This window comes from Centroberyx gerrardi, chromosome 21 (assembly GCF_048128805.1).
Source record: "Centroberyx gerrardi isolate f3 chromosome 21, fCenGer3.hap1.cur.20231027, whole genome shotgun sequence".
Classification (NCBI taxonomy): Eukaryota; Metazoa; Chordata; class Actinopteri; order Beryciformes; family Berycidae; genus Centroberyx; species Centroberyx gerrardi.
In genome coordinates, this window is record NC_136017.1 from 5017807 (window position 1) to 5043272 (window position 25466).

Sequence of the window (25466 nt, forward strand, 5' to 3'; positions counted from 1 at the left end):
ACAGTGCTTTCCATGGTGTTTTTGGTTAAAACAAAGCTCAGTGGTTGTTCTGGCACATTGCTTGATGGTTTTTCTTGTTTGCCGTGGTATTTTAGCAGCATTGAATTTAAAGATGTGAAACTAAGTAGTGGTATCGAAGTCAATCATTTTGCTTTTCTTGAGCAAACACTTGTGGCAGCCATCAAAAACATTTCTGCATTTATTGAAAATATTCTCCACCAGAACAACAGCCAGTGCAGCCTATTCTTCCTCAAAAGTTGTGGGTAGAATATTAATATTGTTGATAAAATATGTATATAGTGACACTCTGAACTTAGGAACTAATTCTTGAAGGATCATTTTTGCGCCTGAAAATGGATTACGGCTGAAAAGGGAACACTTTATGACAGCGTGACACTTTATGTCAGTTTGCCCTCCTCTGCAGGTCGGCTTTAGCCTGCACAGAGGTTACTGTGTTTCGTTGTGCTGTGGGAACAAACACCCTCCCTCCCTCCATCCCCCCCTCACTGACTCAGTTCTGCTTTCTCGGTCGGTAAAGCCTGATTCGGCAAAAACGAAACGAGCCCGCAGACATCACGGAAAGCCCTGAAGACGGGAGCGGAGAAGAAGAGAGGGAAAGAGACTTCGGGGGAAAGAGGAAGATGATGAAAAAAAAGGGGAAGAGCGAGAGAGAGAGAGAGCAGCCAGCGGACAAACCTCTGCCCTGCTGAAGTGTCAAGAGTGTTTCTGTGTGAGAGGAACGGCATGAAGATCTCCCTGCCAGCAGCTTCTGGAAGTGGGCCAGTACCAAATATGTTTGGCTGCCTCACCAGCACACTTCTGGCATACCCATACAGAACCAAACTGTACTCGCAATATCATCCAAAAACACACCATGAAAACCTTGTATCTCCTATCCTGTAAATGTCAATTTTTCAGGAACTAAGAAAAGCAGCTTTGTTTGAATTTGATGACGATGCATTTTCAATTTATCCAATGGCTACTGAAAGGGTTTTCTTCAGCCCAAGAGATTGGAAAATGTTCTAAACCCACAGAGGGGCGTGTAGAAAATACAAATGTGAAAACAAAAATGTGAAAATGGGGCATGTGAGAACACAGAAATTGGAGTTACGAGGTTTTGGCATGACAACAACAATATGAAACTGATGACAAAAGAGAGTCCAGATGGGGCTGGATATTAAAAAATGACATTTATTGGTAGGCTACAACACCAATTTTTATTATTGATCTTCATTTTAAAGCACTGAAAGGCATCAAAACACTTTAAAACCTTGGATTTTTACAGCGAGAATTCTAGTTTTCTTCTCTTTTATGGGTAATTTTTATTGAGGAAATCAAAATCATAACTTGATCAGATGGCACTGGTATGGATTGTACATGAAAACTCAATTCTATTGCATAATAAAGTGTGCTTCCATTCAACGAATAGTATAGTTTTAGATATAGTATCAAATTAGAATCATAGGATCTGTTTTTGTCACCAATTTCAAGTTGTCCAAAATTTGTGTTCCTCATTATATCTGTCTATATTTTCTATTTAGATTGTTTTGTTTTGCCTGTATGCCATTTTGTTCTCTGTAACGCACTTTGTGACAAACCTGCTCACTGAAGACGCTTTATAAATAAATTTCACCTGACCCGACTTGACTTGAAGGTAAAGGAGGGATTAGAGAAAGAGAAGAAATCAAGACGAGGCTGTTCGTTTAGTCGGCCCTGCATGTTGTTGTCGGGCAAGGTCAGCGGCTAATCTGATCAAATGACCGGCTGGAGCGCAGGGAGCAGCCTGCAACGCCCCGGCCACCTGCCGCCCTAATCCTGGACGCCGTGACGGCTCCCGAAACCACGGCCAACACGGGATCGGGGACTTCCCCGCCGCTGCAACACACACCGCGCGGGTTAGCAATGACACCCTCGCACCCATATCTTAGCTGGCTGGGTGTCATCCAGTCATTAGAGCCTGTTCCAGTTCCTTCTCTAGATCCTCACTCTTAAACGAACACAACAAGTTTCTGGGAGATTGGCCTGTTGGTCAACTGTTAGCCTAAGTGATGAGAACATAAACACCAAAATCATCCTGTGTCCTGGTAGATCATTTGTCCCAGTACTCCATGCTAACACTTTAGCATTCACTATGTTGAGTGATAGTAGATTCTATGCTAACACTTTAGCATACACAGTAGGTTCCATGCTAACACTTTAGCATTCACTATGTTGAGTGATAGAAGCTCCATGCTAACACTTTAAAATACACTATGTTGAGTGATAGTAGACTTTATGCTAACACTTTAGCATACACAGTAGGTTCCATGCTAACACTTTAGCATTCACTATGTTGAGTGATAGAAGCTCCATGCTAACACTTTAAAATACACTATGTTGAGTGATAGTAGACTTTATGCTAACACTTTAGCATACACAGTAGGTTCCATGCTAACACTTTAGCATTCACTATGTTGAGTGATAGTAGACTCTATGCTAACACTTTAGCATACACAGTAAGTTCCATGCTAACACTTTAGCATTCACTATGTTGAGTGATAGTAGACTCTATGCTAACACTTTAGCATTCACTATGTTGAGTGATAGAAGCTCCATGTTAACACTTTAAAATACACTATGTTGAGTGATAGTAGACTTTATGCTAACACTTTAGCATACACAGTAGGTCCCATGCTAACACTTTAGCATTCACTATGTTGAGTGATAGTAGACTCTATGCTAACACTTTAGCATACACAGTAGGTTCCATGCTAACACTTTAGCATTCACTATGTTGAGTGATAGAAGCTCCATGCTAACACTTTAAAATACACTATGTTGAGTGATAGTAGACTTTATGCTAACACTTTAGCATACACAGTAGGTCCCATGCTAACACTTTAGCATTCACTATGTTGAGTGATAGTAGACTCTATGCTAACACTTTAGCATACACAGTAGGTTCCATGCTAACACTTTAGCATTCACTATGTTGAGTGATAGTAGACTCTATGCTAACACTTTAACTTACATAATATTGACTGATGCTACCACTTTAGCATACACTATGTTGAGTGATACATCTTTTTTTGCCTTATATCAACATCTTGACTATTTTCAACCACAACGGCCATTCTACATGACATGCTTCAGTGTTTCAGCTGAGTGAGTGGGGCAGCAGGACGGTTTAGTGAGTAGAGAGATTGTCCTTCTACCAGAGAAACCAGGTTTATTCCCCCATGTTGGCAAGCACCTACCCTGCTGAAGTGTCCTTGAGCAAGACACTGGATCCCTACCAGCTCCAGTGGGGCTGTTCTGTAGCTGACCGTGACCTTTGACCTCCCTGTGGAGAGGGGCAACAGGAAAGAGAATTTCCAGCCCAGCCCATAATGAATCTATTTATGAATGAATGTTGTGGACAACTTTTATCAGTTGCCCAACAGAGAAAGAGAGACTCCTAACAGATTTCCCCTGGACAAGATGTCATCCAATCAGCAGAGGGACGTCTCCTCCTGCCACCTGATAGGCCGCAGACCTCGACGGCTTCCTGCACACCGAGCCAATGAAAACAGCAGTAAAATACTTTTCCTCCTCCAGTCCACGAACAGACTGACAGACAGCCGCCATGCCGGGGGGGTCGAGGGGTCGCGACCTTCCCCAGGAATGTCAGAGGGGAGGAAGGGGGGAGGGGGAGGGGGGGGGGGGGGGGGGGCAGACCCAGAAACCCAGAAACCCTATCCATCTCCTCTCTGTCTTTAAGCTTCAGCTCCTCGCAGTACGAGACGCCTGTTAAATTATATTCAAAAACACTTGAAGAGTTTCTTGACAAAATGACATATTTATCATTTTGTGATAAAATCATTGCTGTCAGAAAAATAAATCCAAGTCATTACTGCTGTTTATTGAAGTTAATAGCAAATTGAAGACCTTTGGTTACAGAATAGCAACATTTTAGATGATACAATCAATTGTCACTTAAAGGAGAACTCCACCCTCAGATTCTCTTATACTGTTATATATCATAAATCTGTTCAGCTCATTTCAGGAGTTATTTTGTGATGAAGGGTTGTAATTTACTGTTTTGATGAACCCACTTTCCCTCAACCTGCCTCATCTACTTCTACTGCAGTTAGTGATTTCCTACATTTCCCAGAATGCCTTGCTACAACCCTCAGAGAACCAGCCTGGACTTGTTGCATTCAGCTGTGGGTTAAACGTAGAGCAAGGTTAGGTAGAGAGAGTGATAATGGAGTGAATGTTTTTCCAGTCGATAAAAAGCTAAACTCACGCCCCTTACTCAAAACACTCAACCTGTCTCTCTGCTGCATTGCATTCTGGTCTCTCTCCTGCTCCTGTGGGTGGAGAAACTGGTCTCTCTCCTCTTCTACGATGGATTTCTCCCTGTATGATTGTTGAACGTCTCTCGGTGCAAAATGGCGGCTCTAGAAAGAAGCCCTCGCTCTTTGATTCTGAGGGACTGACACCAAAACCTGACGTTTACCGCTGATGTTTTACATCCTGAAACATTTTCTCATATCAAACTCCATCGGAGCTGCTGGAAATATCTGGAGGTGACGTCACCTCGTCTACGATTGGCCAGTTATCCACCAAGAAGAAAAATACAACAAACTACTAAATAGTCCCATAGCAAAGCACATTGCTTGTAGCTGTTTTGTTTTAACAGTGTTTAAGTGATTTTGGGTGGAGACAGACACACACACACACACACACACACGCACATGCACACGCACACACACACACACACACACACACACACACACACACACATCTGTTTCCAGGTTTCCAGCTCTATCAGTGTCCACTACATTCCACTTTAAGCAGGATCACCACAGACACACAGGAGCTTCAGGAGGTGGGAGAGATTTCTGTGGAGCCAGACAGGTTTACTGTCTGCAGCGAGTGTGTGTGTGTGTGTGTGTGTGTGTGTGAGTGTGTGTGAGTGTGTGTGTTGTCACTCAACGATATTTCTTAGAAAACACAGCTAGCTGTAGAAACTTGTGTGTCTGTGTGTGTGCAGTCCATCAGTGCATTTCACAGAAGATACAGAGAGCTGAATCTAACTCAGTGTGTGTGTGTGTGTGTGTGTGCGTGTGTGTGTGTGTGTGTGCGTGTGTGTGTGTGTGTGTGCGCTACAGCTTTCTGTGAAACAGGCCGTAGCTGTCCGCTGCCCACCGGTGTTCAATTTCACCCCCAAAAATACACCCAGAGGCTCGACTGGGCTGCCAACACACACACACACACACACACACACACACACACACACACACACACACACACACACACACACACACACACATAACCCAAGCCCACCAATCCACCTTTCATATGACACACACACACACACAGGCGGGGTTGTGGGGTATTAAGGCTGATGAGGAAGAGGCCCTGGGGTCTATAGATAGCTATCACCCCACCCCCCCCCCACCACCACCCCCCTCCACCCCAGCAGTGAGGCATGCTGGGAGGAGTGGGAGGGGAGGGACAGGTGTGCAGGCCAAGCAGGGCAAGTCAGAGGCTGACGGGACACAAGAACACATAAGAGAGTAAAACAGAATGGAAATGAGATGGATAGGTGTGTGTGTGTGTGTGTGTGTGTGTGTGTGGGGGGGGGGGGGGGGGGGTGTTAACTATGGACAATCTTTAATTTTTTTCATTACATATAGATGACAGTATTAGAATATGTGAAAACCTTGTATCTGATTATGGTGATTTTCATGTATAAACCTCACTTGAAGGTTTACATGCTCCTCTATGGGCTGAAAAAAATTCCTCCACTGAGTTCATGAAACCTTTTTACAATCATTAAGATAAACTCAATGTCATGTGATCAAGCAACACCCAACAGCAACAATGTGCTTTAGTAGTTGTAGCCATTGCTCCATGTAACCCAGAGTGTGTGACACTACCCCAGGCTGATACTATTAACTGTAAATGTTCAGTATGAATTTATATCAAAGATGTATCTGAGCTGGAGAAGTTGGGTAAACTCAAAGTGAACTCTTAAAGTGAAGTAGAGTCGCTCTGGATGAGAGCATCTGCTAAATACCTAGGATGTAAAATCTAGGATGTAAACTTCATTAATATGCTAATTCATGTGTGACATCATCGGTGCATAAAACTATAATGAAGTCATGGAATTTTAAGACAGTTTGAATAAAAGTAGCATTTGTGACGTCTAGAAACTTTTGCTGGAAAGGAGCTGGCAGCGCTGCAAGGGGCCGGGATGGGGCTGGAGGGTGAGCTGGAGGGTGTGTGTGTGTGTGTGTGTGTGTGTGTTGGCAGGGGTGGGGTGGGGTGTCAGTGTCAGTGGGCAGAGACCTTTGGGTGCTGGGAGGGGAGAGGTTAGTGTCATGGGGTCCTGCCTCTTTGACTCCCAGTGCCGCGCCGCGCCTCTGACCGGCTTCAAAAGGGCAAACCCCCCCGCCCTGCCCCCATACCCCCCCCCCCCCCCCCCCCCCTTCACCACACGACCAACCAGACTCATCCGGATTCCACCCGGGGAGTAATTCTCCCAGCATGCTCTGCGGCACAGCTGACCGGTTCGCGAAGCGGTGAGAGCCGGTTGTAGCCTCGGCAGGTGCCGGGTGACATTACATCACTATGACAACCACTCAGGCTCGGGATTCTTCCGTCAGCTGGCCGGACTATAATCCTCGCCATCGAAGACTGGAGCGATGATTTAAACAACAAACTCTGCAGAGAAAGCGACCAATCCTAATCCTGTCCAAACTCTATTTTCAACTCTACAGAGCAACAAAGTCTCGTCTTATAAAACAAGCTCTGAGAATTAAGAGTCTGTTCGCCTGGCAGCGCTTGTCTCCAGTAAATTGTTCTTTCACTACATGGCTCTGATTTTGCAAGATGGCGGCAGGGTGGACTAGTGGTTAAAGACCATCCAGTAACGTAAAGGTCACAGGTTTGATCCCTGAAACAGCCAATATGTCTGTCAACAGCCATGTATCCTTTTGAAAGATGCATGTAAAAATACATCTGTCTCATCAGCCTCAATCAGAAGGCTGGACTGCAACAGAGAAGAGCGTCCCGTCAACACTGAGACGACAGATTCAGATTCTCCCTGTTTGCCCGAAGCAGCGTTAGATCGTCTCCTCTCTCGTCTCTTTGGTTTCTTCGGTATAAAGCATCACAGACCGGCTGGGTTGATAAACAAGCTGTGTGACGTTTACTGACCTCACTGCACAGGATTTCTGGGTACTGAAGTTCAAACTTTTCAAACAGTTACCTCCCGCTGCCATCGTGTGAAGTCGCCTCATGCAGCTTGAAGCGTCCTGAAACCTCTTACCGCTTACTCACGGTGAGTCAGCCCGGAGAGGAGCGTGAGCTAAAAGCCTAAAAATGTGACCGCAGGATCAGGTGAGGCTGGGGGTCGGCGGCAGCCTGCCAGCAGACAGACAGCTGGGGCCGACGCTCCTCCAGGGAAGAGGAGACTCTGACCTTCCAGATGCAAAGCAAGAGTGTATTATTTTCTGTGTAACATTTACACACGCTATCAGCTTTTCTAAACCAACTCAAGCCATCAATTTTCTCAGGATAAAAGTCCACAAGAGAGAGGAAACCTTGAATTCTCATTGTACGGATCTAATATTTCGAAGCTTTGAAATACACTTCTTTACCGTTTAATGCCTTAAAATGAATACAAATACCAAACATCGGTACAGTACTGATAGGTGTCATTTTTCAACACCCATCACTAGTCGTAACTGAGCGGTGTTACGCACCCAGAACCTGGGAACCGACTCAGAAAGCTTTGTCTCAAGCTCCATGGAGACACATGCCATGTAAAGTTGCAGTAAACTTTCCATAACTAAGTTGGACGTACTTCTATAACCTACAATTTTACTCTTCTTTTCCAGGCTTGTTAATGTTGTTTTTCAGCTCAGAAAAAGTTCTAAAGTCTGGTTTCTAGTCCAGTTGAGCTGAAAACCACCATTGAATGCAATGAATGTGTGAAACGAATGGGAAAATACATACATTTTACAATTTGTGTTTACAAAAAGTGACCCATTTGTAAAATTCCCCGATTTCCCCAGAGAATTTATCAAATTCCCCTCTCTGGATACACATCTCAAAATCCAATGATATTCCAGAAACTCCAGTGGGAATCCTATGTAACTCGCCCCCTCTCTCTCTCTCTCTCTCTCTCTCTCTCCTATCTTTCCAGTTACTCTCCACTGAATAAAAAACAAAACTATCTACCAAGCAGGAACGCCTAACAATATGAATTTAAAAGAAAGTTTTTGAGCGGAAGAATAATAACCCAAGATCTAGGACTTGTCTGTTCAAGTCACACAATCTGACGAGCTTTACTCTGAATTATAGAGTAAGCTGCTGCTAAACATGCTCTGATATTAAGACATAAGGAACGTGGGACATGAATAGTATTTCATTCAGCAGCGACATGGCTGCTGATCTGAGGCCAGCTGCTATTTAAAGTTCATTCAAGTGCTTTTGCGATGATCGATTGAGCTTGGCAGGCTGGAACAGAAGCAGGAAGTTCTGAAGCAAAGACTCAAACTAACTGGAGAGTCTTTAAATTCAACATCATCTGATAAATGTTGGAGGGGAGCTTCACACTGAATTGTTGCTCTTTGGCTGGATCCGAATTTCAAAAGAAGGAAACCAAGATAGCTGCAAGTTAAAGCACGTGATATCCTAAAAATCTCCATCTTAACAAGTCATTTAGTCTATTATTGAGTCCTAAAATCGTCATTTTCTTAAAACAAGTGAAAAAATCTGCCAGTGGGGTTTGATAATTTCACTTGTTTCCAATTCAAATCAACTTTTTTCAAGAATTTAGTAGAATCAAGAGTCATTTTCTTGGCAGCAGTGCAGTGATCTGCCTTATTCTGACTGGTTTCAACAGACTGACACTCATTTCTAGAAAACTCCTGAAACAAGTGAAGCTGCATTGGAGACAAGTGGAGTTATCTCTCCTCACTGCAGAATGTTTCTCTTGGTTTAAGAAAAATACGATTTGAAGGCGGAGTACGAGACTGAATGACTTGCAGTGTGCTTCTGAAATTCAATATAATTTGTGAATTAAGCAGGTAAGTATGTGCAGCTGCCAGCAGGGATGGACAGATATATGAGGGAGGTGGAGGAAGATGGGATGAGTCGCTATGAGGAGGCCAGGTCACAAGTTTGATTCCTGATGAGTGTAATGTGTCCATCAACAGCCCGGTGTGTCATGTTGAGGTAGAACTCAACAAAACACTGACTGTCATTTGCTCTGGAGAGTCAGCTAAACGCCCAAAATGTAAATACAGGTCAGTAGAGAAGCTGAGCAGAGGCAACAGTCAAGGAGAAATAAGAGTGAAACAGAACTCAGACACACAAACTAAGAGTAACAAGTATGAATAACAACTATGAACCCTGTCTCTTCTTCTTTCTCCTCATCCAAAACAAACACAAACTGACTGACAGCACTCCTGTTGTAGTGAGCTGATTAGTGTATAAAACCTCCAGGCTTAAGCAACGAGAGTGATTAGCACAGACAATAATAACCCAGAGAGAGAGAGAGAGAGAGAGAGAGAGAGAGAGAGAGAGAGAGAGAGAATACTTTGTACACAAGATGTTGATCAGATTGTTTCATTTGTTTCTTTTTTCCCTATTGGGGTTCCTCGCCTATCCTGTTGCACCTTGCGCAACTACTACGAATGATAATACTAAAAATACACACACACACACACACACACACACACACACACACACACACAGAGAGAAGACCAGAGGTCAGGCTCAGCTACAGAGCAGCAACCACTGATAGAGCTGATAAAACCAGTACAGAACCAGTACACAACCAGTTAACCTGTTACAACCAGCGGGCAGCAGTTGCGCACAAACGGCCCGCCGCTGCGCACCAAGCGGCAGCCTGTCACCCAAAGGCGCTGAATGGAAACCAGACCACTGTACCTTCTCCTGCGCCCTGGTGAACTTTTTCTGGACGTTGATGGCCAGTTTCCCGGCGGTGACCCCTTTCCCTATCTCGGCCATGTCGCGCGGTGTTAGGGATCCCCAATGCTCTGAATGCGGACCGGTGCAGACCACGGCCAACGGAGAGAGAGAGGGAGAGAGAAAGAGAGAGAGAGGGAGAGAGAGAGAGAGAAAGAGAGAGAGGTGGTCGAAAGGGAGGACGGTAAAGGAGAGCCTCCTCTGGACACCGACGGTGCGTAAAACCCCCCCTGAAGAGAGACTTGGGTCGCTGCGCGTAATTCTAATCCCGGTGACAGCTTCTTAAAGGCGCAATGCGTAATTTAATACGCGCCCGAGTTTATCAACAAAACCAAACAGCAAAAGCCGGTGGATTTTCGTGTGAGGCGGGAGAAAAAGAGCGAGGAGACGGTGTGACAATTTCGGATATGTTCCCCTTCTTGGCTTCCACCGTTAATTGACGGAGCCTTGAGCCCGATATGGAGCGATTGGGTTTCCTCTCCAGCCCGTCTCGGCCATCCTCTTAAAGGCGCAGTAATAGCGCTGTTATTATTAGCTGACAACTGTTGAATGCGTGCAACTGGTGTGCTGCTGTCTGTAAACGCTGCTACCGCGCGCACAGCGGTTTCCACTCAAATGTTAGGGGCTAAATCAGTCTCTCCTGATCCCCCCCAACCCCCCCCCCCCCCCCCCCCCCCCCCCCCACCGGCCCACACACACACTCATCAGCTGCACTGCATACAGAGAGAAATGACGGATATCAGATCAAGTGCATGTGCTTTCATACTGCAGAGCCAGCAGATGTCAGTAAAGGCGCGTTTACGCATGAAGCGGGAGCGCGCAGGTCAAAACACATGGATTTATCACCTGGAACCAAATGTTCAAAAGTAATTTAGAACAATAAACACAAATACACACATTCTCTCTCACACACACGCAAATACAGACACATAAATAAAGCAAGCTCCGGCTCATTTCCATAGAATTTAATTTCAAAAATAGATCTTTTAATATCTCATCACCCATAATAACCTCATAAACATTTGTAGATTTCTGTAAACAAACAACACATTATCTCAAAAACACTTAAATACACACTATCATTCGTCCTACAAATCTTTATATTCAGCTGCGGAGTATTAAACAGTAATGTTACATAGATCTCGTTGGATGACAAATATTAGGCGTGTCAAGGAAAATTTCAGTTTCTTCAATGAGAATTTTGGCTTTTTTTGTTTACTACAGCTCATGTATCCTGGGAAGCAGCAGCACATCCAACACAACTTTACAACTTTAAAGATGAAAGTGTCACAAAAAGTCATGAAAACTGTCTGTGTTTTATATTGTAGGAGAGCTCGTCTGTGTCAGTTCACAGCTTTAAATCTCTCTTTAGTCCTGGTTTAAAACGCCCATGAGGGACTCAGGAGGACCCAGACCTTCTCCCACCTCTTAGGCTCTTATGGGAGGAACTCCAGCTTCAGAGGCTTTTTGGTCCTGAACAGCTCTAACAATCCCAGGGGTTTTTGGGTAAATCCCAGTCGCAATATTAAGGGTTCAATCCCTCATGCTAAGAATGTTTGCACCCTTTGGATAAGAGCGGGACTCTTCCTCCCATCATACCCGCTTTACCTTTGTCCTCCTGTCTTTCCTTGTTCCTTCTTCTTCCTGTGTCTTGTTACCCATCAGCCCCTCCTGCCTCACCTCCAGGGCGGAGCCACACCCAACGGATGGAAATGTTCTGAATCCAGCAGCAGCCTTCCCAGCCAGTGTAAGAGCCGTGAGTACCAGTGGAGCCCGTTACCGTGGCGCCCGGTGCTGCCGGTCCACCTGTGCATCAGGCGTAGCGGTGCGAAGGCCCAGTGAGCCAGGCTGTGCCTGTTCACCGCCGCGTAGCAGGACGCCACCACCCCGTCCACCACCACTGTCCCACGCTCGGTGAGGGGAGCGAACGCTCCCCTGCTCTCCTCCACGGTGACCTGGGTGACCCGCGAGAGCCGCCCCTCGCCGCGCCTGCGTCCCGCTTTACCCTCCGCCACCAACACGCACTGTCCCGGCCGGGCGTCGGCGGCGTACACGGTCCTCATGGTGCCCGGGGCCGGCGCCGCCCCCTCTGAGCAGTTCCCCTCCGACACAAACAGCAGGTGGGCGGCGGTGAGCGACAGGCGGGCGCCGGCCTCCGTCCTGATGGTGTAGAACAGCTTCTGGGTCGCGGGGTCGCGGTCCAGGAAGGCCAGGACTTCACTGAACACCAGCTCCCCTCCGCCGTCGCTCCCCGACGAGGCCAGGACTCGCTCGCCCGGCCGCAGGTCACGGATCGACCTCTGACCCCCGTTCTCCAGGGTGACCAAGGCCTCACCTGGGAAACAACCGCCGGACTTGGCTGCCACTGAGTGCTCTGAAAGACAGACAGAGAGAGAGACAGTGAGAGAGAGAGAGAGAGAGAGAGACAGAGAGAGAGAGATAGAGAGAGGGAGAGAGAGACAGAAAGAGAGAGCGAGACAGAGAGAGAGAGAGAGAGAGAGAGAGAGACAGACACAGACAGAGAGAGAGAGACAGACAGAAAGATAAAAAAAAGGATGTCAATATTCCTAAAGCGCTTAGGTACATAATAAATCTTTCCAACTCCCTTTGGCTAAATATTTACTTCTTCTTTTTCCTACACTCCACATAAAAGAACAATACCAAGCTGGAAGATAAAAGCTCCTGTTTGCAACCCTGAATAATGAGTCCGTGTGAGTGAGAGTGTGTGAGTGAGTGTGTGTGTGTGAGTGTGTGCGTGTGTGTGTGTGTGTGTGTGTGTGTGCGCGCGCGTGTATGCATGCACATGAGCGTCTAGGTGGGATTGTGTACGTGACTCTGCGTCCAGGCACTTGAAAGTGACACCTCAGGACTGTCTCAAGTCTATCTGGGAATAAATATTTGGGGAAGGTAGGAAAGCCAAGGCCAGGTGATAAGATAAGTGGCCTGAAGGAGGAAGGAGCAGAGCGGGAAATCAGCCAGCAGGTTAATCATCTGACAACTGAGATTCCTCAGGCGGCGTTCGAACACGTGCTCCATCTCAAAGTACTAAAAATAGTTTCACAGACCTGGATTTGAAAGGAACGCACTCTGTTCTGACGGCAAAAGTTAAAATCCTTCTTTTTACATCGGCAGTCGGAGTTGTTAAAACTGACCGAGGTGTTTCAGCTTGAATAAAACTTTGTCCTCTTTTGGTTTTTAATACTTTTCTGTAGCACCCAATCCAAAGAGCACCCATTGATTACTGTCTGCTATGGTCATTGGTGACGTTTCTATACTTTTCCAGAATATTCAGACATAGGAACCTCTTCTCATTACAAACAAATTAGAAAACATTAACCTCAAACTTTTGTTCCCAGCCCAACTCCAACCTGCAAAATGTCTGCTCCACACCCCTGACCAATAAGACTGGTAATTTGTTGAGTCCAATGATCAATTGCTTGCACTGTGGATCTTCTCATTGGGCACGTAGCCAATCAAAACCGACACACAGAGTTACCTCAAACCTTTGAAACCTTGCTAGTGTGACTATAGCTCAACTTGCCTTTTTTTATAGGATTAAAGTGTGTTTCTCCTGTAGGCTGCTGTTAGTGGAAGGCTTATGAAAGTGTGATTAAGAGATGCAGCAACTCATGAAATGTCTATGTATTCTATGTTGGCTCCAAATCCATCTAGAAACCAATGTACTGTAGACCGTCCCATAGCCATATATCGTATAATCCTAATCTCTAATCCTAACCCATATGCTCCATCATATGAAGAGTGCATTTCCAAAACACTGTATATCCATTTTAGAAAATCCATCATTTAGTATCTCTAAAACACAGAGAATTCAGTACAAATGTATTTTTCTTGTCAACCAAGGACTTAAATGACCGACCATCCTTTAAAAAGTGATGTAATTTGTTTACATTTTGCGTAAAACTAGGTGTCACTTTTCTCAAATGGTGGATATGTCATTTTGGAACTGTAAATATACCTTTCCTAACCGTTTCCTGGTTTGACCTTGATGATAACGCTCATCTTGTTCACCTCAAGTCATTGCTGAAGCTCTTGTGGTCCAAAGGTCTGAGGTTCAGTGAAAAGTGTTTGGTCCATGGTGTGTTTATCCCTGTGTTTCATCTTCTTTTCTCATCTCAGCCCTCAATTTCCCCCCCCTCTCAGTCCAGTCCTTCGTCTACGTGGGTCCTGGTGGTATGCTGCCCCCTAGTGGTTGTTTCCTCTTGCTTACTACAGTCCAGCGGCCCCCTTTAAGTGCCCGTGAGAAGGATTTGGGGGATTTGTTGGTGGGGATTCGATGGCATGTAACCACCAACACCACCAGCGTGTCAGAACAGCTTAAGGTTTTCCGCAGTTGGTGGGATTTCTCTTCCCAACAACGAGTTCTGGGCCATCGAGACTGTTGCTTTGCCTTGTATTGGGGGATTTCGGGGAAAAAAAAAGTCAAAAATAATGAAAATACCAACTTGACAGGTTGCCCTTCTGATCAAGTCAAGGACTGGGCACTCGCGACCCGATCTGGGAGGGAAGGAGAGAGAAGAAGAAGAAGAAAAAGGAGGGGAAAAGTGGGTGAAGTAGGAAAAAGGAGAGAGAAAGAGGAAGAAAGAAGGGGAAAGAAAGGGAAAATCTCAGTTACCACTCAGTGTAAAATGGAGGGAGTTGGGGGCGGGGCTTACTGATGTTCAGTTCTGATCCATTCTGACAAAGATGTGTGATTTTCAACACATCTGTGTGTCTAGTTTGGGATGGCACATTCGTGTTACTTTTCATGATATGTGTTGCTAACTAACTACTCATATTCCCACTGCATTGTTATTAACATACATTGTGTTGAAAAGTAACACAAATATGTGACGTCCCAACCAATTTTCCCCTAAAAGCCAATGGTGTCCAGGCCTGTGCCGCAGGTTTTCGTCCCACCCAAACACTACAGCAGCTCATTTCACTGGTAAAGGCATTTTCAACCAGAAAGCGAGTAATTAATCAGTGAAATCAGCTGCTGTAGTGTTTGGTTGGAATGAAAACTTTGAAAATTTTTCCTCCATGGTACATGCCTGAACACCAGCCTTGGAGGGAACATTGTACCAAACCTAGACACTTCAATATGTTGAAAACTACACTATTTGACCTTATTCACGTGGCGGCCATTTTGAACACTCAGAGTGGAAAACGGCACCTGAAAGAACGAGTGCAGCCCAGCTATGATCAGACAAACATTTATCTTTTCACAGATTCCTCACTGAAAAACATATTAGAAACGAATGGCACTCAAGAATCCAGAGGAATGTATGTTTCCATTTTAATATATTTGGCCCATTATTGCTAGCTACAGAGTCTAGCCTAGGTAGCTAGCTGGTAGCTAACTAGCTAGTAAGCTAGCTAACTTCCCTGCTAAATTCAAGTTGTTGTTGTGGTTGCTGTTCCCAAGAGTACTAGCTAATTTGATAACTGTTAGGTCTATCTAAAGTCCTCACTTATGTGTTGAAGTAACGCTATTTTTTTTATGCTAATCTTCCAAGTAGAGTTTCCCACCCCAAGTTCAAAATGGCCGCTGTGTGAATAAGGTCAGTAGGCTATTTTCTCACCAAAGAAAGACTAATCAAAATTTGCTCATTCATTGAGCTCTTTGTAAATCAGTTGGCATGTGGCTGTGTAAAGTAGCGCTAAGCTTGCTTCTGTGTGAGGAAAGCAAGAGAGTCCTAAAGCCACACTCAGCTCACAGCAGCAAAACCCTACATATAAACGCAGATGCAGAACATCATGTCAGTAACACATGGGACCGGCCCGGTCCGACAAGGGGAACAGGGGGTGAGTGGCAGATGAGAGAGATGAAGGAAAAGGCGTAAGAGCTAGCAAGCGCTCACACACTCGGATTCAAGCAAGAAGAGTTAGGGATCAGAGAAAGAGAAACCAGGGGACAGAGGAGTGAAACTGAAATGTTAGAGACAAAGTTAGGGAAAGGCAGGAAGCAGTCGCCGCCCAAAGCTGCTGACGAATTCCTCCTGGTTGTGAACATGGAACAGAAAAGTGTGTCTTTGTGTTTGTGGTCGAAGAGTCTTCGGTTTTTTGTACAGTATGAATTCAATGTTCTCCTGTGTGTCAGGCCATTTACAGTGGAGTTTAAAGGGGCAATGCACCGAAAAAATAAAGCTGATTTATTATGACCAGAATGTCACTTGTATCCCAAAAGTGTGAAAAGTCTTGCAGGAATTCATTTGGTTTTTGAGCTATTATGTCATCTAAAGGACACTTAATCCTACAGTGTTAAATATACAGATTAAATGTCAGCTCAATAAAATGCTTCACTGATGGACTGGTTGGAAAATGTAGTTTTCAAATTTATATACTTGTGACAAGAGTGACAAGATGTTTTTAAGGGGTTTTATTCAAAGGGAATTATATTATTATTATTATTATTATATCTTTTAAACTAAGAACCGTTGTGAAAATCTCTTGTGGAGAATCAATTATACCAGAAGTTGGGGTAAACTAGAGGTCGGGTGTATTTATGAGTGAATGAAGGAAGGCCGGGTGAGGGTTTTTTTCTGCGTTAGTGGCAGTTAATGGAAAACAAAACACCCATGCACCGCACTCTCACTAGAACCCGTGTTCGCTGTTTCTCCTTCAAACCCCTTTCCCTCCCCTCCCCTCCTCTCCTCTCCACTCTGCTAGTACTGTAAGTCTGTCCTCAAATCCTCATTTCTCTTTCTTTCCTTTTCAAATTCCTCTCAAGACAGAAAAAAACAAAGCTTTAGAAACAGATTAACCTCTAAACTTTCTCTTATGTGTTTTGAGATCGAGGAGGTGAGGAGAGAAGATGCGAGAAAGCGAGAGTTTCTCAGTGATACTGTGAAATATTGCGGATGCAGGTTCCTTTCTCTCTACAAACCTTCATTTTCAGCACTTAAAAACTGTTCCAAATCATTGTGGGTGAGGCGAATGAGATGCTAATGCTTAAGATTTGCTCAATTTGAATATAATGAAAGCTTGCAGTCCGGGGCTTCTGCACAGCGCTTGAATACGTTGTTTTAGAAACTGTCCGAAACACCATTCCCTTAACCTCTTGCAATTTGGACTCAAAACTGCAACTTCAATACTTTCTACATGAATTGTGCGGCTCCAGTCTCTCACCTGACTTGACGCTGCAGTGGACGTGGGCCTTGGACTCGTAGTAGACCCAGTCGAAGCCGGCCTCCACCGCCAGACGGGCCAGCATGGCGTACTTGTTCCTGTCCCGGTCCGACGTGGTGATGTCCACCGCCCGGCCCTCGTAGTGCAGCGACTCCTCCGAGTGGTGGCCGTCCTCGTCCCAGCCCTCCGTGACCCGCAGCCGGACCCCGGGCCACAGGTTCATGACCGAGATGGCCAGCGAGTTCAACTTGTCTTTACAGCGCTGCAGCGGAGGAGACAGAGACGGGGAACAAGAGAAACACAGCTGAACACAAGCAATGAAAAAACCTTGAAACATGGGCCTTTTCAAATGTTTAATCTTTTTAAAGCTCTTGAACATGGGTCAGAAAATCCAGAGAAGAGGTGATGAAATTGTTCTTAGACTATAGGACATCAACGCAATTCACATGTAACCATTAAGGCTGGTTTTCATCAAGAATGGTGGATTAGAATTAGTGTAAATGCCGCATTCGTGTCATGTCGCATTTACCGTAAATACAAGGTGCCGACTGGGAAAAAGACACTAATACAATCAGCTCTACTTATGAAAAGCAAGCAATAACTGCTGCAGTTTGTATATTCATCATTGAATTTAAAATCCCCTCCCTATAATATTCAAGGTAGGTTTCTCTGTAGGCTTTCACCTAGTAAATAGCATAAGGAAAATGACATCAGATCTTGTGTATTGGTAAACTCCTCATCTTCCCTTGTAGGCTGGGAACTTCTCATCTTTTCTCCTCTACTCACTAGGGTTAGATCAACATATCAGTTTGCTGATATATTGGGCCGATATTGGTCTATCAATAAAAACTGGTTAGTGTTGCCCACTGCCGATATGATGGAGGTGAGGATATGATTTTACTCAATAGCTTCAGTCTGTAAAACCTGTAATGAAACCAGCCTCCCTCTACTTTAAGGAGCTGATAGCCCAACTAAAAGACTGTCAGTCTGGGTTTCAGTGGAGAGTTTTAGGGTCCCATGATGGTGTTGAATGCTGTTTCAGGGCGAATGTAATTTTGGGGTATTTTTGGGGCTATCGGTAGCATTAATCCAATACTAATGCTGTTAAAAAGAAAGCCCATAACAGTCAAACCCAACTACTCACCCAAGTTGCTCTCAAAAGATCTATCTATCTAGCATTTACTTCTCTCACATTATCATTCTACTGTATGGTCAAAGCAGTACTGTCACATCACTTTAGCCTGAACCTTTGCACTTCTTACTATTTGTTTGAAACTGTGTTGATTTAGGTATTTGAGCCTATCCTACTGCTGCACTCTTTGCAGGTCGCTCTGGATAAGAGTTTCAGCTAAATTTCTTAAAATATAAAATGTAAAGCCTAAACACAGCCAGCGATCTCAGGTCAGTGACTTGATAAATACAGGCCCAGGTCCTTTACAAAGACCCATTCTGCCTGCTGGACGGTGCACCCATCCACTTCACCAAACCCCCCGGTACCCCCCCCCCTCCTCTCCCCCCTTGTCTGTGGCTTCAGCCTTCCCACAATGCACCCCTGCTGTCCCGGCTACCCCGAATGTTTGCTCTCTGTGGTGAGCGAAGGGAGCCGTGAGGCTATGTTAAGGATGGATGGAGGGGTGGATGGAGGGGGTGAGGTTATAGGGTGGTTGGGTGTGGGGGGGGGGTGGGGGTGGGAGGGGGGGTGCTATATGAACAAGAGGTCCTAAGCGTCCCTCCAAACCTGGGGTCTGGTGAGGGTGAGCAAACAGAGGGTGAGAGGGCCCATTGAGGCCCTGAGGACGCCCCTTCGCCTCGCTCAACTCGCTCTTTCTCTCGCTCGCTCAAATAAATTCACTCGTCTGCCCCGTTTATCCGAGTGACACCCAGTCTTCATTGTCCCGTTAGTGGAGGAGGAGGGGAGGGGGTTGTGTGTGTCCATTCGTCCGTTTGTCCGTCAAACGGGACGTCTCAGGTGATCTGGTTGTGACGAAACTCGGAGGGATGATGCATTTTGTGTTCTGGTGTTTAGAGAATTTACACTAATTGGCCTGAAGGGGGCGCTACCAATAAAGTCAAAATATTTAACTCTGATGTCTAAACACAACTGGCCCGATTTTTACGAAACTTGTTGTTGCCGCTGTTTTCTGGCCTTTTTTTACGCAATCATGTCATCTTTTGTGAGCAAACTGCTTACAAAAATTACATTAATTGGTCTGATGGGGGCGCTATAATTAAATTAAATTAATTTCTAACTTTAAAAGGCCATAGATCCTTCACTGTAAGTCTGATTGAGATGAAACTTGCTACTCACATCCAGCTATTCTTACACTGAATTACACTGATTGGCCTGGGAACGCTATAATTAAAGGTCAAAATTAAAACTTTGAAAGGCCAAAACTGCTACACCGCTGCTCAGATTTTGATGAAGCATGGAGGGATGATGCATCTTGTTTCTGATTGGCCCAAGGAGTGCCTGCATCATTCGTAGGGGACACGTTTCCCTGTTTTAATGGGTGACACCTCTGTGTATCTCAGCTACTGACACTCGAGCCAACCCGAGTCAAATCTCATTTAGTAAATGAAATGAAAAAGTGGAAAATCCAGTCACTTGAGACTTGTTAAATCATGTTAGTGGGACATTTGTCATGTCGTTAAGGGACCAGACTGTTCTCCTCCAGGCTGCCGCTGCCTCTGAAAGCCTTTCTTAGTGATGCAGCATCTTATGAATCTCAGTCTATTAGAGTGAAAACGGCGGAATTAAAACCTATAAATGTCTTTTTCCATGTCGGCTCTCCGGCCTGTGATAAGAATAGCTCCTGGCTCAGCGGCCATAGATGCCTTTTCACAGTGTAGTGTGGATTTTAACGTCTTATTTTTTTTCTTCTCTGCGGTCAGAGCAACGAGCTGGAGTTCATAAATCAGACGATGGATTTTGTTGGTTTTCCTTTCAAGGTATACAGATCGACGGGGGTTTCTGTAGGAGCGGTTTTAGCACTAAACCACGGGCTGCACAAACATTGGACGCATAGGCTGACAACATGCGCCTATGCACACCTATGCGCTGCAAAAAATATCCATCTGAACGGGTCATTTAGTCTTGTGTGGAGTCTCACATCTTGTTTTACGTGAAATAAAGCGAAAAAAGATGACAAACGGGTGAGATAATCCCATTTACTCTCAATGCAAATCAATTTATTCCACGGATTTTCTTGGTTTAGGTGAATTTATCTTTCTACTAGAAGAGTGATCTGCTTTATTTCTGCCTTGTTTTAAGATTCTGTCACATGTTCGCAGTAAATTCCTGAAACAAGTGAAACTGCATTGGAAATAAGTGGAATTATCTCACCGCATTTGCATTGTTTTCCACGTGCTTTGAGAAAAATAAGATTTGAAAACCCAATATTAGACTAAATAACTCGTTAAGATAGACACTTTTTGCAGTGTGGCTTTGCCCCTGAACAGTCGCGTCTGTATGCGTGGAGCGCCCAGGAAAAAGTCGCCACTACTGGATAAAAAATAAAAAGAAATCTGTATAATTAAGGCTTCAACACAAGTGAAGTGGACTATTTTTGCACATGTGCGCTGCAAAAACAAACAAAAAAGTAACACGAAATAGTAAAAGACAAACAGGAGGCTGTCTCCTGCGGCTTGGAGCCCATAAATTGTGTGCAGGTCGGCGTTGACGCGCAGCTCCGGGGTGCGCGCTGCAAAAAATGTCCGTCCTGACGAGCCGTTTAGTCTCATATTCAGTCTTAGAAACTAATTTTAATGAAAACAAACGAGAATTTCTGTCAGTTGGGTGAAATTATCCCTTTTGTTTCCAATGCAGTTGCATTTGTTGCAGGGATTTGGGGGGAAAAAGTACCAATATCCTAAAATAAAGCAGATCAATCAGTGTTTAATGTCACCAGATTCTGGAAAATAAATCGTGAAAAAAGTTGATTTGCATTGGAAAGAAGTGAAATGATCTCATCCCCTTTTGCATATTTTCCCAGCTTTTTTTTTTTTAAATAAGAATATATCTGCAAGATTTCACACTTAACCCCAGTTGAAGCGACTTGTCCGGACGGATATTTCTTGCAGTGCGCGCAGCGAGGTGACAGCTCCAGACGGGAGTGCGCACTTTCATTCACCACGTGGGTCTGTGGACATAAACGCTGCTGCTTTTGAGAGGAAGCCCGCGGTCACAAGAGCCAGATATAAATACTTTATTCCTGGGGAAATTGGGAGTCAAATAAATTCCACTGCGAGCCACATCAATGACGGCGTCGTAAAAATTTCTGACAGTCCAAAAGGCGACTGTTAACTCTGGCCAGTCGGGCTAAAAACGAAACGGTAAACATCGCTACACGCTTGACCCAGGCTCTAACCAAATAGGACTATTGGCTGTTTTTCCACCAAAAAATGATGTAAAACAGAGGACATAGTGTTTTAATTAAGAGCGACCGCTTTTCCATACATTTTTAGACGGGGTTGCCCTCTTTTACGCACGAGCTGCCCACAGTGAACTCTGGATCTGAGGCGCCAGTCTCAAGAAAGCAGATTCTGATTCAAACTGTGAACCTACACGACTCATCTAAACTGCAGTAATAACTTGGCGTCAATAACAACAGCTGGGTCTTTGGAATTGACTTGAGAATGAGTTGTGCAAATAGGCAGCTTCTGTAATCAGTGCTTCCCAGTGCAGCACGAGCACTGCAAAAAATATCCATCTAAAAAGGTCATTTATAATGTGAAGTCTTAAAATCTTACGTGTTCTTAAAGCAAGTGAAAGTCTGACAAAAGGAGGGAGATTATTCCACTGGTTTCCAATCAAGTGACTTTTTCTTTACCTCTCATTGTTTAGTACTCATTCTGCCTGGTTTCAAGATACTGACACTTGTTTCTTGAAAATCCCCTAAATAAAGTGAAGCTGGATTACAAACAAGTGGAATTACTTCACTTCATTGGCAGAATGTTTCACTTGATTTAAGAAATATCCAATTTAAAGACTGGATTTGAGTCTAAATGGCTTGTTAAGACGGGCATTTTTTTGCAGTGAGGAAACTAAAGTCAACAACAAATGCGGAAAAGATAACAGTGTCCACGCGTTTAAAGACTGGGCAAAGTGCACAAAGTCATGTACCGAACTACCCCGCTTATAAGCAGATTTCAGCGGTTGAGGAACCGGGCTAAACGGCACTTCGGCAGCCGGGTCGGTTACCTGCGTCATCATGCGGTCTGCACCTGTGTTCTCCTCATCTTTGAAGATGATGTCGGGGTTGTAGTTCGGGGTGAGCTCCTTGAAGCGCTCAGAGTTCCGCGTTATTTTCCCTTCGTATCTCCCACTGGCCCCTAAAGTCTTCTCGGCAACGTTGGGGCTGAACTGCTTGTAGGCGAGCGGCGCGAGCTTCCTCGGTGGCCGCCTCTTGCCATAGCCTCTACCCGGTCCGCAGCCCTCACTGACCGGCGAGAGGAGAAAGGCGCACCCGGCGAGGCACGTCACCAGCGTCGGGAGCAGCATTCCACCCCGGGGCGTGCAACCCCCCGGCGGGCGGCCAAAATGTCACCGCTATATTTCTTCTGATGTGTGCTTCCCCCCCTCCCCTCCCCACTCGCTTGTCTTCTCCCTCAAAACTTTAGAGCGACGGGAAGGGAACAGGACTCATCTCCGAGTCCCAAAAAACTCGCCATTCCCGGCGCGTAAAAGGGGCCGCTGCGCCGCTGGAGACGTGCTGGAAAGATCTCAACCTGTCCGCTCAGTCGCTGACACTCTCCTATCCCAAGTCCACGCGGAGGCAGGGGCATAAATAGGCGAAGTCAGTTTATCTTGGCAGCCAGGTTCAAAGCTGTCTCTCTGTCTAAGCTGTGAGAAACGGGCTACAGACAGACACACAGGCGCACAGTGCGTAGGCTGGCTGCGCCTTTTGGGCACGGCGGTCAAAGGGTGTCCCCGCAGCGGTTTCTGCCTCTCGGGTTTGTTCTCAATGCGTCCCTGTGGCGCAAGGCTGTTGGCAGAAATGGAAATGGAAGAGATCCTACTACAGTACAGATGAGGTGCCGTGGAGGAGAAGAAGACCGCGCCCTGCTGGACCTGCCCTCTGTCCCAGCCTACCGCCACCTCTCCTCCCATCGGGGTGGCACAGGCCCCGCGTCTCCCTTCATCTCTGCCGCTCCGCTCCGCTACTGTAGTTCAGCCAAAAGGAGACAAACAGCGGCCCGCTCGCCTGTCCAGCCTGGCGCGCACTCACACTGTCCTTTGGACTCTTGTCTTGAAGTCACACGAAGACGCGTAAGCGCCAGCGCAGGTGCGCGCCTGTATGCATGACAGACAGGGGTTCCCAAACCTTTTCATGTCAAAGACCCCCACATAGATCCGCATTAGATCACAGTCAACAGAGGGTTTTGTTGTTAGATATGACTTCATACAGAATTACATAACAGTCTGCACTGTAGGTGACGAAGTAACAGTGGAGAGAGGGAAACCTTTGATCAAAACAGTCATCCTTATGCATTCCCTCATTGTGCAAATGCCTAGTAGTGAAATTAAACTATTCCTCATTTTGTTGGGGACCGCCTGGAACCCCCTCAAGGACCCCCAGAGGCCCCGAGACCCTACTTTAGAAACCACTGCCTTAAAGGAAAAATCCACCCTCAGATACTCTGACACTGTTACATATCATCAGTCTGTGATGTTCAGTTCATTCCAGGAATTATTTTGTGATGAAGTGTCGTAATCTACTTTTTTGGTGAACCTTCTTTCCCTCAACCTGCCTCGTCTACTTCTACTGCAGTTAGTGATTTCCTACATTTCCCAGAATGCCTTTCAACAACCTCCAGAGAACGGGCCTGAACTTGTTGCATTCTGCTGCAGGTTATACATGTAGGTGGAGAGAGAGATAGTGTTAGAATAATTAGAGCAAGTAAGCGAAAAAGTTTGAGTCGCCCCTTACTCAAACCCCAACCTTGTCTCTCTCCTGCTCCTGTGGGTGGAGAAACTGGTCTCTCTTCTTCTTCTACGATGGATTTCTCCCTGTATGATTGTTGAACGTCTCTCAGTGCAAAATGGCGGCTCTAGAAAGAAGCCCTCGCTCTTTGATTCTGAGGGACTGACACCAAAACCTGACGTTTACCGCTGATGTTTTACATCCTGAAACATTTTCTCATATCGGACATCACCAATAGCTGTTAACAGTGTTTAAGTGTTTTAGGGTGGATTTTTCCTTTAAGCCAAGAGACTCTGCAGACAGACAGATCTGTAACAAGCTGCGGCTCTTTGTGCACGGAGATCAGCTGTGGATAATGGAGCGGCTCGGTGAGAGGAGCAGTGAATTATGTGGCGGTCAGGTCCGGTTTCACCGACGGAGACGGGACACCCAACACCCAGAGACTGGACCGCCCCACTGAGACCGTTGAGCCTCTCCAGCCATTAAAGAGGCTGGCACTGATGTCATACCCTTTAACGGTGGTTCCCAAACTGGGGTCCGGGGACCGCCAGGGGGCCGTGAGGGGGTGTCCGGCCAGTCCACAGCAACAAGAGGAATATTTTCACTGTTATTCCATTCACAAGATGATTAGGACAGTGAGAACTTTATCAAATGGGGGTTTGCAGTTAGAAATGTATCAATTTGGAGGATCTTTGACATGAAAAAGTGTGGAAACTCCTGCCCTAAATGATGCAAAATGCCAAATTTCAGTTAAAATGAGGCAGTGATTCAATAACACCGGTCACTCTATAAATGGCTATGATTTTCTCTTTTCTTAAGGCCAGAAACACACTTCAAATCGTTCTGAGCCATACAGGCAAACAGTGACTTTTCAACTAAAACTTCAATAGCATTCCGGAGATGCTGCAACACCTTGAGTCAACATCTCACTCTCCTCTGAAAAAGGAGAGCGGCTGCACTATCGACCGCCGTCAGCTCCGGCAAGTGGGATCAATGCTTATTATGCTCAGTCTGTGCTAGGTGGGGGGAAAAAAATACTTAAAAATATATCTGGTTACAAATGCAGTCTACCGCAGAAGAAGAACTATCAAAACACATTACAAAATACAGATAAGGAATACTGAATTAGCAGAGGCATATTTTGTAGTTTCAAAATTCAAAAACAATGCAGAAGACATGAAAGCTTGTGTACAAATGAAGTTTTGTTCCAAAGTGATATATAAATAGATAAATAGATATCCACCATTTAAAAAAAGAAATGACACCCACTCTCTCATATTGACTGCTGGCATGAAAGTGAAGCAGTTTTTGGGTTAGTACTGAAGTTAGGAGTCATCTTAAGACATTTTTTGAGGACGGAATCATTTATCTTTTTCAAACTTTTTTTCCAAAATGGATATATAGCTTTTTCGAATGAAACCCTTCAGAAACAGAAACGGCAATTTC

The 25466-nt window shown here is 45.3% G+C and overlaps 2 protein-coding genes across 2 annotated transcripts in view; both read right to left on the reverse strand.

Moving 5' to 3' along the window:
* The window catches only part of bin1b (bridging integrator 1b), a 25521-nt gene extending 15464 nt beyond the window's left edge, over window positions 1-10057 (reverse strand). The window contains exon 1 of the mRNA XM_078291236.1: window positions 9931-10057. Coding sequence (XP_078147362.1) covers window positions 9931-10011 — 81 coding nt within the window. The 5' untranslated portion in view covers window positions 10012-10057. The remainder of the gene's footprint in view (window positions 1-9930) is intronic.
* Window positions 10058-11645: 1588 nt separating this feature from the next.
* On the reverse strand, window positions 11646-22597 carry LOC139920620 (indian hedgehog B protein-like). The gene is made up of 3 exons (XM_071910662.2): window positions 22298-22597; window positions 17098-17359; window positions 11646-12343 (listed from the first exon to the last, which is right to left on the reverse strand). Exons 1-3 carry the CDS (start codon window positions 22595-22597, stop codon window positions 11646-11648), a joined length of 1260 nt encoding a protein of 419 aa, XP_071766763.2.
* Between the last annotated feature and the right edge of the window lie 2869 nt (window positions 22598-25466).